Source organism: Corvus cornix, chromosome Z (assembly GCF_000738735.6).
Source record: "Corvus cornix cornix isolate S_Up_H32 chromosome Z, ASM73873v5, whole genome shotgun sequence".
NCBI classification, from domain to species: Eukaryota; Metazoa; Chordata; class Aves; order Passeriformes; family Corvidae; genus Corvus; species Corvus cornix.
The window spans coordinates 30,680,247-30,696,665 of NC_046357.1; the positions used below are offsets into that span (position 1 = coordinate 30,680,247).

Sequence of the window (16,419 nt, forward strand, 5' to 3'; positions counted from 1 at the left end):
TATCATGAACACCAAGATGGTGACAGCTTTGTCTGTATCATTCTTTAGTTAGCCTCTGCTTTTATACACAACTGCACAACCCACCACAGCTTTCTTAATTTCCTCGTTGCATTTTTGCCTGATAAGAACATACTGTCTCCAAGATGTGCTTCTGACATACGAGCTGGTGTTTCCACAGAGGATGACAATACCTGAACTTTTTCCAGAAGAAAAGTACTTTTTCTAGCTCAACATGCTGAAAAGAGCTGGGAATTGGGGGAAGCCCTTTTGAAAAGAATTATCTAATTGCCATGAGAAGCATATTTTGGGTTCTTAGGTGGTTACTCTAAACCTGGAGAATGACTGCAGGGAAGGGGAAGAGTTCCACACAAAGTATTAGGAAGAGTGTCTAACCTTTGCCCTTGAAAATATGATGCTTTGTGTATGGAATTCAAACTAGTTTAGTCAGTATGAAGGCAGAAATAATGAACAAAATGCAAACAAATAAAATTATTCAGTGTTCTGTATTGGTAATCACTGAGAATTTCTCTTTGTAGGGGATGACTCTGCATAAGAAAGCAGCAGAAGACAGACTGGCTAGTACAGGCTCAGGACAGTCCTTCCTGGCTAGACAAAGGCAAGCCACGAGCACAAGGAGATCTTACCCTGGTCATGTCCAGCCAGCAACAGCAAGGTAGAGAAGCCTTGCCCTTAGAAAGAAAACTGCCCTGTGATCCAGGCCACTTCTATTGCAAGTGACAACATTCAAGGAAAATAAACCAGCATCCTTTCTCTTTCTCCCTTGTTACTGCTATTATTTTACAGTTCAGGAAAGGGTTTTATTATGCTTTCTCATTGTTCTGTAATGCCCTTTGCTTACATTTTTTGGAGTTCATTTCTCTCTGCATTTTCTGAATGTGCCAAAATTTTGAAAACATCTAGAGGAGTGCTGTATAAAAACAGTCTTATTTGTATGAAGCCTGGTCTCTTATGAAAAACCTCATGTGGACATATGACAATGTAGATTTCTTACCACAGCTGGTACTTTTGTGCCTATAAGTGTTGTTATGCTTTATAAGACTGTTTTTTTCAAAGGGAATTAGCTTTTTGTTTCATCTCCTAACCTGTTGCTTCAGAAAAACGCTGAAATCTCATTACAGAAATGCAAAGCTAGATTATAGTATTATTGTGAAATATATTTCATACTAAAAAAACTCACCAATGCAAAAAAGAAAGATTGGGGGTTTTTTTAATCTCGTAAGTGCAAAGTTTGCTCTTATTCTTGGCATTTAGGGAAAGAGGGTGATTTTTTTCCAGGTTTTTCTTTATCAACTGGTGTTAACTCTTTTGCTGGTAGAGATGAATACTTTCAAATGGTTTATTCCACTCTTCTTTGTCAAGTGTATGCTTAAATACATATTCTAAAAAGGTGGAGAAGTATTTAGAATGTGCTAATATGCTACTCTATCATCCATTTAAAAAGGACATTTGTTTTAAAATTTTATAATTATGGATGACCAATACATAATGGATCAAGGCCCTAATTAATATTGTTAATGTATTCCAGTTGTCATCCCCTACCAAAAGACTTGCTTTTAATATATTGATTCAGGGTATAATTGTATCAGTTGCCTTACTAATGGTACCAGTGCCTTCAGGTGAGTTTATTGCTGACTTTGTTGGAAACTGGCTGTGATTTGTTGTACTGCCTTTTTAGTATATAGCTGATTAATTGTTGTAACACCTTCATGTTGATTACTGGATGGAGGCTCCTCCTGTTTAGGTTCTGTTCCTACAAAGTTGTGCTTTTTCCCTGACCAGTTCTACGCATTCCCTATCATTTTTGACAAAGAATTGATGGACATAGAGAACCTGAGTATTGGCTGGAAGTTTCATATACGTACCATCGTGTTGTGATTCAGTTTTAAATGGTTTTTATTTAGAGACTGTTTGGACCCTAATGTGCATGCAGTCGGTTTAAAAATTTATTCTTTCACCTGGTTTTAATGTCCTCCTAAGTGGAGACATTGTTGCATAAACGCCCTTACAGAAAAGACATACTAGCATTTATCAATCATACTGGCATTTATCAATCTGAATGTGTGTTTTAATTCAAAACTTGGGTGCAATGAGCAAAGGTAATTAAAACAAGCACACCTAGATTAAAGGGTAATAAACAGGTGAATGACATTTTTAATTACTATTGTTTTATCCTGGAGTACATCATCTGTTTTAATCTGGGCTAGGAAATGCATTCAGTGTCTGAAAAATATTTTCAGTTCTAGTTACCCTGCCTGCCAGAAAACAGATGCTGAATTCTACATATAGTTTTGTCTTGTATTCCTCACATTTGGAAAAACATGGTTTTCTAAAAATTTTCTGTACTTATGCAGTGTATGACTGGTATGGGCTATGCTTGCAAAAATTAGATGAGACATTGCAAGTTTCTTGTGTGCAGAAAGGTAACAATGCAAAGGGGATTGTGGATAATTTCTGTAGCTCAGTGAGGTGATACCCTCAGTCTTCTGTCTCTTACTGAGATATAAAATGCTCTGTATACAAAATGCTATCTGTAATTATCTAGATGATTGCAGTTTGTGTGGGATATCTTTTACTGATTTTGTTGTGCAATCGATTTTAGTAACTTGAAGAACTCTTTACCGCACGCTATATGCGAACAGGAGCAAGACCACTCCTCTGAGAGAATTTGATGTTCTGCTTGAGGTTACAGCATTTTATATCACCCAGAGCAAGAACCTAAGAATACCTAAAGCTCCATTTTTATTTTAATTTTAATCTAGCTGACTTTTTCTGTTACTAAACTGCCAAGGGCTCTTTGTGAAAGAAAGGGATGGAACCTTAATGGGAAGTTTTCTCTCTTAATTTTGTCTAGTAATTTAATTACTTATTGCTGTTAATTAGGCGCAGGTCTAAAGGAACTTGAACACAATCAGCACACTAGAATAAAAGTAATTGCTTTTAATATGTTACTATTTGTTTTACTGTTTTGCCTCCAAAGTTTTGATGACAGGCTAATGGCCTTGAGAGTTAGGAGATGAACAGATGCTGGTTAGAAGCCTTGTCATATGCCTTTACTTTCCAGTCTCTCATGGCTTCTTTTGCTTCTTGGTGGTTGTTGGCTTTTCTCTTCTGCTTTGTGATTCTGTCTTTCCTTTTTCCTTTAAGACACTGAAGTGTTTTCTGTAGTTCCCTTCAAAGATAGATAGCATCATTATATAGTATCAAAGAGCAACACAAGACTCATATTGAATCTGACCTTTACTGTTGCTCATAGTAATTGTTAGGCAAGTGAACAATCATTTTGTCTTTGAGAATTTACAAACTTGCAGAAATTCTGGTATTTCACAGAATTCATGTTGAATATAAAAACCTAAAAATGTACTGCACTCTTACAGACGTATACTTGGTTGCTGTCCAGTTCCAGTAAATCATTTGTTCTGTCTTCTATTAGTGATTAAGAGGAGTTAAATTCTTTCTTCTTCAGTGCTTTACTTCTTTAATATGCTGCATACCTCCATTGTTGATCTTTCTGTGTGGATGAATGCAAGTGGTGACCATCATTAAACCTTCTTTTTCACAAGAACAGCTTCTTTATTCAAAGGGTTCAGTTTCATTATTTCCCTTGCTTGTTATGTAGCTTTGTAAGCAGTGTGTATTAAGAAAAAGAAGGAGTTCCGACTGTGACTCCAGGGAATAAACACATATATAGGGGAGCTACCAGTGAATGTTCTCTATTTGTCATACCTTGAGTAATAAAAGAATATAAGCAAAAACCCCAACCTGTGAAACAGAATTCTCTCAGTGTGCTAGATAGTTCTGAGAAGTTTTTAGGAATACTTTTTTTCCCTGAGGCAATAAAGGCTATTTAAATCAAAATCGTAGTGGTAATTACTAAGCCAGTGCTATATCCTGTCCTGATACACTACAGAAAAAAACCCCTACAACTGAGCTTAAAGAGAAAACGTTCTTCAGGGCAGAGATAAAACAGCTGAGGAGTTCATGAGAGTACTTTTCTGGGCACTGTCCTGAGGATCTGCCCAGAATAATCTTTCTGACAGATTTTAATTAATACCAATAAAAGATAACAGATAAATGGATAAATATTTTCATTGTTCAGAGCCGAAGCTTAGTTTCTGACCTAAAAGGATGTATGTGCGGTACAGTTCATGTACTTCTGTGGAGAGTTAAGTTTTTAGCAGATCTGATCATTACAGGAAAAAAATATTCAAGTTCCATGTTTTCTTGATAGCAACACATAACCACTTGGATCATAACATGTATTTTCTAAGTGCTGTGAAAATGGAAGTAATCTGATTTAAAGGTTGTGTGTTCTACCCACAGTACAAAGGTAAATACATATCTGGAATATTCACCTTTATGTATTGCAAAATGAAATAAATATATCATGGCTATAAGATGCCTTTCATTCTGTTTGGAAATAATCAGATGGCAGTCTTCTCCTGTTCAAGTGTCAGTTGTGTTAGCAGTAATGCTTCTGCAAGTTTTCCATGGCTCTTTGTTCTGTAAGGAGCGCTGGCATTTTTGTATGTGTATGAAAGAATTAACAGTCAATATTCCTATTACTGCTTTATTATGATCTCAAATAGTAAGTGGTGTGTGTAAGCTGTCAAGAAAATTTAAAAGGTTTTGGCAATTTTGAAGTCCTTGGTATTTTGACATGTGCTAGTAGCTTTTGCTTTTCCTTTCTTCTCTAGCGTATGAGACTATACACTTAACAGCTTCCTGGATGATTTTTAGTGGGTTTAATTGTCCTGATGTGTTGACATTTTCTGTAGATTTGGTAGTTGGAAGGTATTTTAATGTCACCACTTGATTTTCTTCTTTTCTTCTTCCTTTTGGAGGAAGACTATCCTGAATGTGGCTAACTTTTTTTTTCCTATGAAGTAAAACAGTATTTCAGTTTTACATATTGTATAGAGATTTTTTATTCTTGCCCAACATACTGACTTTTTGCAAGGATTGATGAGGGAGGTATTTTTGCACTCAGTCAGCTATGCAATACTGACTTCTTACGGGTTTTTGCACATGTGTTTTAGGTAAAATGTGGACTCTGTGTGGTGCAGTAAGATTGTATTGATAAACTTCAGTATCTCCTAACCAATTTTAGCAAATTTTGCAGGCATTTTCCTCGTCTGGCATTGCATAAATAAATAGCTAAAAGGGTTTATCAGGATATATTCCAAGTGGTGAGGTTTTTTTGAGCAAATGTCAGATTCTATGTAGGATCCTAATCATGCCTCCAGTTTGTCACTCTTAAGGAATCAAGATCACATCCTGGCATGGCTGTTTGGATTGCCTTACTGCTGTGATCTTTCTTCCCTCTGGAAGTCCAGAAAAGCAGCAGAAGTTTGTCAGTGATCCTGCAGGCTATAACTAAAAATAAGTTGTGATTTCTTTGGTATGAAAATGGAGGAGACAGATGCAAGCAACTAGTCAATACAAAAATCAGGAGAGCAGTATATCTTTCACCATTTTGCATTTTGATGTTCATTTTTAAATGAATTAAGAAGAACCTGAGTTTATTGGGCTGGGTTTTTATCTTTTTAATTAAATTTTATTTTTAATGGAGTAAGAATTAGAGATTTTACCTGTGTATAAAGCAGAAGCTGTCATTATCAGCCACCACAGCCTCAGACTTCTTGCATCTGGTACAGTGAAACCCTGGAAACTTTGATTCTGTTGCCAGCTCTACTGTACCATTTGGAGGTGCTGAGGACCTAGCTAGCTTCATCCTCTTTTTGTCTTTGACTTTATTTTTGTGGATTCATTAAAATATTGGGACATAAAGTTCATTTTTAAAAGCATCATCTCTTCAAATTAGACAATGAATGAATGTCGACTGGGGGCTCTAGGAAACTTGACAAATCATACCGTCCCATGAGGCATTGAAACAGCACCTGGCAGTATAGCCAAGACAGCTTCCCAGACAAATTGTCCTGATGTCACATTGTAGTCAGTGGATCAGTAGCAACGTGGGCTGACTGCTGTAGTCTTAAGTCCTCATCTGCTAGGGGATGGTGTTGCTGTCAGCTTCCCTGTGGTCCAGATTCTTACTTCACCTTTGGGCCTTGCCAAGGTAGTACAGGCCTATCCTGAGGTATATTTCTGCATTAGTTGGCTCTGGTGGCAAATCCGGAGTTTGTTTTGCTGCTGTTTGCTGTGCACGTAAAGTCATTCAGAAGATGGCATATCCTTCAGTCCCCTTTGCATGGGGTGTCACTTCCAGACTGAGAGCAGATTTCATGTCAGATAAAAATTTCTTGCTGCTGTCTTGCTGCTATGGGTCTCAAAGACTGATCCATACAACATGAAAAATACTGCTGGTAGAGGGAAATACAGGTCAGTTGGGCAGCCTTTCCTTTCTGGTGCTGACTTTATTCATTGCTTTGCACTAGAGAGGTCCTTTGCTATCAGATGAGGTTAGAATATCACATTTCAGAAAGAGGAATGTGGTTGTTTTAATCATTACAAAACCAGACATTTGTCAGCACTCTGAGGAACTGTTAACTACTGTAGCATGACACAAATCTGAAACACTGCAAAAGCAAGTATTTCCACAGGTATAGAGTAGTTTAGAAATGGAATTTGAATCCCTAATGATTATACCTAACTTGAAAAGAGAGCTAACAAAGTTCAATTATTACTGTTAGCATGCTCACATTGTTAGCCTGATCATAGAAGTGGATGGAATTTTAAGAGAAAATCCCCAGTGGTGTAGTATTTATAGGGTTATAAAATAGTTGTAATGAGACCATCAGACTTTTGATTTGGATTTGAATTTGGATCAGTTATATAATTTAAAATATTGTAAAGCAGAGGTTATTGTTCACAGCCACAAAAGGTTAGTAAGCTGGAGAATAAACTTATTTCCTGGAGGCATCAGTGGTTTCGAGAGAGATTTTAAAGCTTTTGTTTAGCAGTATCAGTAAAGTCTTGGAACAATTATAAGCATTACATTATAAGGCCACAATTTTTAAATTGTATAGTCTGCTTTGTGTTCTTGTTGTCACTCCTCCCTAGACGCATTGTCTGCTGCATAAACTGTCTCTTTCTACAGATGCTGCAGATGCAGTGACAGGTTATGCTGAATTAATTTACCCTCACATCTTGCATCTCTGTTGTCTTCTATGTGTTGCTGCCTCAACAGGTGGCTTTAAAATAGAGAAACTGACAGACAACTAGAACATGATAAGAATTTCTAGTCAGGAAAGGGTACTACCAGATGAAATTTTACATCCTTGAAAGATAATACAGTGTCCTGAGACCTCTCAAAAGTACTGCTGACTCAAAGAGAAGCCTACAATATCACTTCTGTGTATGTGCAACATACACTGGAAGTGCTACTAAATAGTAAGTTTGAACTAAATAATAGCCAGGTGAGACTAAAGGAGTAGATTACATTCATTTATGCACAATAGAATAGGTACATGTTTATGTAGATTGAACTTCTAATTTTTTATAGAATAACTACAGTGATCTTCATATTAATCCTGAACTGTGTAACTTTATGCACCAAGCAGTGCCAAGCAAGCTTAAAAGACAATGATTGTTCAAAATACACACCCCCAAGGGCTTTGAATGTGTTGAATGTGTTAAATTTTTTATTCCATTTGATATGTGTCTCTCTGTTTCTGTTTGTTTTTCAACTGTGGTTAGTATTCTGGGTGGATGAATGAGAAGGAAAAGAAGAGGGATACACAAGCTACAAGACTTGTAGCATAAATACTCTTTTTTATCTATTTAACCTGGATTGTCCCAAGAAGCATTCTTAGAATCATTTTTGACCAGTGCAATACAAGGGAGAAGGATGTGGGGAAACAAGCTCTAACTTCAGTCTGGTGAAGCCAATTTGCTCTTTGCAATATGAAAACAAAAATCCACATTTAGTGCTGTGCCAGTGCTGTGTAGGGACATGTGTTACGTGGGCAAAGTGGAAGCACTGTAGCTGTGTCAGTAAAGCATCCCGTTCCAGTTACACTGGAAAGAGGGTGCATCGGTGAGGATCGAGAGCTGTGCCAACCTCTCCGATTCTCTTCCAAACTTAGATTCCCTTCTGCAGCACTGTGGAGTGCTCTCTCAACTGCTCAGTGACTCTACTCAGCTTACTTTAAGAAGAACATGTATAATTTTCTGGCAATTCAAACCTGTATTTGCATGCAGTGGATAGAACTTGCCTGTGCAGTGGGGCAGTGATGCTGAGCCTCATGCACAGGATGAGCTCTGATGAAATTTAAATGCCTTCAGCAGTGCTCAGAGCTCAAAACAGTCGTTGACTGATTGTCTTTTAGCATGTAAACACATGCAGTATTGGGTGGGCACCTTTCACTTTATCTTCCTTTGGTTCTTTAACAGTTGTACTCACAGACATCAGGAATGCCTGAGACTTGCTCATTGCCGTGTAAACTTATTTTCCGTAGCTTTATTAGTTAAGAATGGTGCCCTGAAGAATTTTACTCAGAAGTGTGTAAAGTTTAATTACAGCTAAATTTAGATATTGACCATGGCTATTTTGTTGCTTTTTCCAATTACTGGCCTGTAACCTTCCTGTTAATTTGAAGAGTTGTTTGGCAAAGGTATTTTCCCTGTGAATTTGCACAACTCTTAAGTAGAGGTGGCCTTACTAAACTGCTTTGAAAAAGACCTGTTCTGTTCTCTGTTTTGTTTTTTTTTTTTTCAACAGTAATATGTTATCTGCTTTTTAACTTTCTTCTTTATTCTTTTATTTGCAGTGATGTGGTTGCATGACCTGCAGCATTATTATAACAGGGACTGTTCAGTGCATGACTTGCTTTTCTGTCCAGACTGCATAACCAAAACTTAACCAGTTCTACACTTAAGACTCATGGCCATCTGATTTCAAAGGGGGATCTACTTGCAGAGAAGCTTACCATCCTGGGAAGTGGCTTTCCCATTTCCCACTTCCACTTACTCTTTCTCTTCACAAAAAGTCTCCTATGAGGCTAGAAGAGAGGAAATCCAGTATTCACAACTCAACAGGAGGCATTCTGCAAACTGACAGAGCACTGTCAGCTCTCCATCTTACTTCCGCCTGTCCGCTTTATTTAATTCTGATTAACAGTATTAACACACAGACTTCCTGCAACATTTTCATATACCGAACTATAAAAATCTAGTCTTAATGAGTTCCTAAAAAAGGCCTTTTGGTTACTGTTAAAATTTCAAAGCACCTGCACCCTTAAAGGATCCACTTTGAATCTTTAAACAAATAAAGTAAAGCGAAGGAGGTATTTTACCAGGAGAAATGACTAATGAATTGCTGCTTGGCGATCCCATCTTCCTTAGAAAACCAAGCAAGTTTCATCTGATAATCTCCGAGCCAGGCAAACTACCGGGTGGTATTTTGTTCACAGGCATTGCCTGCTTCCTTAATATGTATATACACAGTAGTTTGTGGCTGTTGTATTTTTCTCTCTACATTTGAGCTGTGTTGTTGGTTTCTTTCAGAAGCTTTTTTTTTCAATCTGTGTACAATTGTTAAAACAATCTGAGGAAAGACCATGAATGGAGATAATTATGAAAGTCATCTACACTTTCAGTATTATGCAGACTGTCCTTGCCAGTTTATAATTTGGATTGTTTATCTTTCACCTGTACTGTTCTTTTCCTTTCTTTTTTTCTTTCTCCTGTCACAGTCTTAGCTATTTAATTTCCAATTGCACTAGCTTGGCTGTTTCTTTGTATTTTGAAGTTTAGCTATAAGATTTGCCATATGTAGACAGTGTAACTCAAAATGCTTTGTACTGCCTATATTAATTTAAAAAGCTGCTTATTTAATATTCCTAAATATCTGCACATTTGTACTACTGTATCTTTGTTTTGTATTGGGCATCCAGTACTGGCAAGATTCAGAAGACGAGGGAGTGCTGTAGTGTTGTATGTTAAGAGGTTTATTGTATAGGAGTTAGTACGTAACAAACAGGGAAGGGGGCTTTCCAGCCATAGGACTGCTGGAAAAACTGAGAAGTCTGAATGCCGAGTACCTTAAGCAGTTTGATTTAAACCCAGTTTTAGAGAAACGCCATTCTTGCTCACTTGAATCTTAATCCTGCAGAAATACTGATATGAACTCTGCTGCCTCCAGGAATTTTGGTTATTTAGGCAGTAGCAGAACCTCCAGCCCTGTTTGCCATGGGGCACCCCTGCGCTGAAGAAGCGTTGTGTCCACTTGTCTCTGCAGTCTCTTCTGGTCACACATACAGTGCCTGCCTCGTCCCTGGCCCGTCAGGTGGGCTCTGACAGAGCCCCACCTCGTGCGCAGAGACACCTGCTTTTGTCCAGCCCTCAGGGATCTGATCCCACAGTGTCCGTGGCCTTGTGCAGAATGACATGGAGATAGGACAGATGTGTGCCCCACCAGAGCGGGGTGGTCTGTGCTGCCTGGCAAAGGGATGGGCAGGCAAGAATGGGCTCCAACCAGGCCAGGCAGCAGAGTGAAGGATAAAATTCAGATCCCAGTGAGAACTGTGGTGTTCTCCCTTTCTGGATACCGTATCAGGTACTGTGGCTACCAGATGCTCTGGCTGACAGCTGTCCGTAAAGACTTCAGATGGGGATATGTCTTTCCTGGTCCACCAGGGCCAGGGACAGTGAAGTCTGACGTGACCTGCAGCCAGGATCTGGGGTTTGGTGATAACGAGTCAGCTACTCCTGCAGCAGAGGCAGCAGAATTTCATCAGACTGAGTCCAGCCTGAGAGCTGAAGGATTTGTGTCTTTCCAGGTCCTAACCATTGAATCCCTTGTTATGTGTCAGGGCAAGTGCTACTAGTAAAACTTCTTTTAGTTGGGTGTTAAAGGCATGGTATGTTTTTCATTTGCAAGTGCTGCTCCGGCTGGGACCGCACCCTGCCCCAAGTCAGGCTGGGTGCAGGATTCCTGAAATCAGGGCACTGTGCTGGGCAGGAGGGGATTGCTTTTTTTGTGCACCTGCCTCCACGGGTGTCCCAAAGTGATGCCGAGCAGTACCTCATTTCTCCAAGTGGTCTGTGCAGATTAGAGACTAAGTATCAGTTGTTCTTGAGCCTTGACATTTGTATGTAAGTGTGTTTAGCTTGACAAAAGTTGTTTGAGTTTACTAATGCAACAGAGAGATGCCAGGTGGAGCCAGTAACTTTCAGCAAGGAGCTGGCCACTTTAATTAGATTAACCTGGCATCTCTGCCATGAAGTGGTTGTGAGCTCTCAACTCAGAGCTGATCTCCAGCATGTCTCTGATATACTAACTTCATTTGTGCTGCATAGAAAAACTCTCTTACCTTCTTAATAGCAGCTTGTTTGACAGTCCTGAATTAAATGTTGATCAATTATCAAAGTAGTAACTGTTTGTGAAGTTGCCAGTGATATATTTTCTGTAAAAGAATGAATTCTTAGAGTGTCAAAACATTTATTTCCCATTTCAGTTCATCTACAAATTGTGTAACTACCAGATTGTTATGGTAGCAATATTAATATACATACGTGTATATAGACAAAAAAACCTCATTAATGATAATTGGAATCAAAAAGTTTAATATTTTTTCCCAGTCAAATACACTAATGCTTCCAAGGTGATAGAAGAGTGTACAGTTGTTAAACAAGTTGTAAATAAACGCTTATATAAAATGTAAATGCTTGTCTTCCCTTTATTTGGTACTTGGTTGCGAAGTGCATTTCCTCGGGCTCTGCAAAGGAGGGTGAATGGCATGGGCAGTACCAGTATATCAGAAAGCACAACGTCCTCACTTCTGCTGGGAACCATCCCATATGGCTGCCTGAGGTGCATGGCATGGTTTGCCTCACCAAGGGCTGAGCCAAATGACCAAAGTAAGACAATTTTCCCTTGCTGATGGAAGCTTCACAACAGATGTAGCTAAAGGAAAAGAGACACTGCTAATGTGGACACAAACATCTGTCCTTCCATCCTGCACTGATGAACAGCTCTGGCAGCTGGGGAGGAGGAGGCCTGGGTGGGTCTCAGAATGGGCAAATGCTGATCTTTGTGAAAGAGAAGGCAACAGCCAGAGAGCAATACTGAGCCCATGAGTGTTGTGGGTGGTACTGGGGTTAAGAAGGATGTGCAGAGACCCTGATACAGCCTTCTGGGACTGGTCTGTAAAAGGAATAGGATCAGAAAGGGGAAGGTGCCCTGGTGGCAGTGCTGCCAGCCTGGTAGTGACTGGAGAGCTTGTGAGGCTGAGGTCAGGCTGGGGTAAAGTGTTTGCTGGCTGGGAAGGGCAGGAGAGCCCCAGAGGTGGTACCCAGCTTCCTCCTGCACCACAGGCAGTGGAGGGTGGAGGCAGGAAGCTGCCAGAGCCTCACTTCCAGCTGCTTGTTATTCACTGTGGTCCTCTACCTTCCTCAGTCCCACTTGTCACTCCTCTTCATCTTTGGCATGACTGTAACAGTTCCTGTCTTTGACTGTCATTCCCTGTCCTGTTCTTTTCCTCACTCCGAACCTCTCCAAACTTTCGCTATACATCTTTTTCCCTTCCCAGCTGTCCCACCCCGAAGTGTGCTGAGACCCACACTGGTATCCCTTGTTCTGGCCTCCACTCCCCACTCTCCGCTCTGCTGCCTGTCCACTCCTGCAAGGCCATGACTTATGCTCTCATGCTATGGGGGAATTGTGCTCTTATCCCCCTGCTTCCCACTGCCCCTCCACAGCTGCTGGCCCAGCAGGGAGGATGCAGGTTGTCTTCCAGTGGTACCTCTCCTCCACACCCCACAGCTGCACTGTCCCCCAGGTTGCAGGAGGTGACAGCCACTGCTGTTTTAAAAGGTGTGGTGGAAGCATGCTCCAGAGGCTGCACATTTCCCCCCTACAGTTCCCCTTTTCCACTCTTTCGTCCACAAATAACTTCTGAGCACCTGTATACTATTCGCATTAAGTATAATCCTGTAAATAAATCCTTGTACCCATCCGCCTGTCTCAAAACCCTTTGTGTACCAAAGCAAAGGGCAGCACGTTTGTATCCACGTGTGTGTTTGGCAGTGGGAGGCAGCAGCACCCTTGGAGCAAGGCTGCAAGGTCTGGAGGGGGACACTGCCACCCTGCCTCCAGCGAGGGAAAAGCACCGCAGGGGAGTCTCCTCCTGTGCTGGGCGTACCGAGTTCCTCTTCCTTAGGAGCTTAAAGCAGTAGAACAGCCTCAACACAGCAAAGTACCCATGCGGCAAAGCAGGCTGGCCAGAAGTGAAGGTCAGCTATGCCAGAGCGAAGATGTGATGTAACTGGAAAACCTTCACTTACCGAGTGTACCCGCTCCTTCCCTGCTGTAGTTCTGAGAGCCCCAGGAGGCAGTGGAGCCTCTCTGCCTGCTGGGGCTTCCTGCTGGTAGCAGGGAATGGCCTTTAGTCCTTCACAACAGACAAGTGTCTCAGAGCTGCAGCTGTGCACACATCTGGATGTTTGGTTTCTGCGCCAAACTACGCTGTCCACAAACTAACAGGGGGCACAACTCCGTGCCAAGAAGGAAACCCAACCTGAGCTAAGGGCAGGGAATGGAAACTCTCCCAACCCCCAGTGCCAGGGACTCGATGAAGGCAGTCACAAGTAAAACATGAGGCAGATGCATTTTCACTGTTTATCACACCACCATGTGCAAGACCCTTTCTTTGGCTGTGACCCAAACAAAAAAATGTACCAAAAAACCAACCCAGACCTCTAAGGCAGATCAGAAGTTACAGACAGATCACATCGATACTCTAAAAAGCTTTCTAGGGACTTCACTGTTTCCATGCTTTTTCCTGCCCCTTTAACTGTCACAAAACATTGGAATGGCTGTGTCTTTTTGTTTGCCCCTCCCCCAAACAAAGGCAGTCGGTAGCCCTCACCAGAATCGAAGCGGGCACGCTCCGCGCTGACAGCGCAGGAAAGGACAACGCAGGCTATGGAGCGCCATCAGCGATACGGGATCTGCCGTCTGCCAGCAAAACAGAGCACAGCACAGCTCACACAGCACACACAGCTCACACAGCTCACACAGCACACACAGCACAGCTCACACAGCTCACACAGCTCACACAGCACACACAGCTCACACAGCTCACACAGCACACACAGCTCACACAGCTCACACAGCTCACACAGCACACACAGCTCACACAGCTCACACAGCTCACACAGCACACACAGCACACACAGCTCACACAGCACAGCTCACACAGCTCACACAGCACACACAGCACACACAGCTCACACAGCACAGCTCACACAGCTCACACAGCTCACACAGCTCACACAGCACACACAGCTCACACAGCTCACACAGCACAGCACACACAGCACACACAGCACACACAGCTCACACAGCTCACACAGCACACACAGCTCACACAGCTCACACAGCACACACAGCACACACAGCACAGCTCACACAGCACACACAGCTCACACAGCTCACACAGCACACAGCTCACACAGCTCACACAGCTCACACAGCACACACAGCTCACACAGCACACACAGCACACACAGCACACACAGCTCACACAGCACACACAGCACACACAGCTCACACAGCACACACAGCTCACACAGCACAGCACACACAGCACACACAGCACACACAGCTCACACAGCACACACAGCTCACACAGCACACACAGCTCACACAGGTCACACAGCACAGCTCACACAGCACACACAGCACAGCTCACACAGCACAGCTCACACAGCTCACACAACACAGCACACACAGCACAGCTCACACAGCTCACACAGCACACACAGCACACACAGCACACACAGCACAGCACACACAGCTCACACAGCACACACAGCACACACAGCACACACAGCACACAGCTCACACAGCACAGCACACACAGCTCACACAGCTCACACAGCACACACAGCACACACAGCACACACAGCACACACAGCACAGCTCACACAGCACACACAGCTCACACAGCACAGCTCACACAGCTCACACAGCACACACAGCACAGCTCACACAGCTCACACAGCACAGCACACACAGCACAGCTCACAAAGCACACACAGCACACACAGCTCACACAGCTCACACAGCTCACACAGCACACACAGCACACACAGCACAGCACACACAGCTCACACAGCACAGCTCACACAGCACACACACACAGCTCACACAGCACAGCACACACAGCTCACACAGCACAGCTCACACAGCACACACAGCACAGCTCACACAGCTCACACAGCACAGCACACACAGCACAGCTCACACAGCTCACACAGCACAGCTCACACAGCTCACACAGCACACACAGCTCACACAGCACACACAGCACACAGCTCACACAGCTCACACAGCACACACAGCTCACACAGCTCACACAGCACAGCTCACACAGCTCACACAGCACACACAGCTCACACAGCTCACACAGCACAGCACACACAGCACACACAGCACACACAGCACAGCTCACACAGCACACACAGCTCACACAGCACACACAGCTCACACAGCACACACAGCACACACAGCACACACAGCACAGCACACACAGCACACACAGCACACACAGCTCACACAGCTCACACAGCACACAGCACACAGCTCACACAGCTCACACAGCACACACAGCACACACAGCTCACACAGCACACACAGCTCACACAGCTCACACAGCTCACACAGCTCACACAGCACACAGCTCACACAGCTCACACAGCACACACAGCTCACACAGCTCACACAGCACACACAGCACACACAGCACACACAGCTCACACAGCTCACACAGCACACAGCTCACACAGCTCACACAGCACACACAGCACACAGCTCACACAGCACAGCACACACAGCTCACACAGCTCACACAGCACACAGAGCACAGCTCACACAGCTCACACAGCTCACACAGCTCACACAGCACAGCTCACACAGCACACACAGCTCACACAGCTCACACAGCACACAGAGCACAGCTCACACAGAGCACAGCACACACAGCACAGCACACACAGCACACACAGCTCACACAGCACAGCTCACACAGCACACACAGCACACAGCTCACACAGCTCACACAGCACAGCTTACACAGCACACACAGCTGTCTGTGGTGGGGCACATCCTTCCCCTGTACCTGTACAATTAAGCTCTCCTCAATCTTACCCGTAACATTCCCTGTTCCCAGGCACTTGTTGCCCAACTAAGTTCTTTTCTAATGAATACTTATTTTTATCTGAATCACAGCTGGACTGAAATAGTATTATTGTTACTGGGCCTTTGAGGAAAATTACTGACCTGGATTGAGTCCAGGATGGCAACTGAAGGAAGACTAAAGCCAAGCATCTCAACCCTGTGAACAGAGTTCCCACAGGAGGACCTTTGAGGCCCCTTGGCCCCAGTGGCTGTGTCAGCACCTCCCTTGGAGCAGGATGTGCCTCGGTGCTTGTCAG

General features: G+C 42.9%; 1 protein-coding gene across 5 annotated transcripts in view; it reads left to right on the top strand.

Moving 5' to 3' along the window:
• The window catches only part of HOOK3 (hook microtubule tethering protein 3), an 87,360-nt gene extending 75,714 nt beyond the window's left edge, over positions 1-11,646 (top strand). For 4 of the 5 annotated variants that reach the window (XM_039566903.1, XM_039566899.1, XM_039566900.1 and 1 more), the window contains 2 exons: positions 537-673; positions 8,751-11,646. In XM_039566903.1, the coding sequence (XP_039422837.1) occupies positions 537-673; positions 8,751-8,766 (153 nt within the window). In that variant the 3' untranslated portion in view covers positions 8,767-11,646. Of the gene's footprint in view, positions 1-536 lie in introns of all 5 variants that reach the window. The other variant, XM_039566902.1, reaches the window with a different exon arrangement.
• Positions 11,647-16,419: the final 4,773 nt, after the last annotated feature.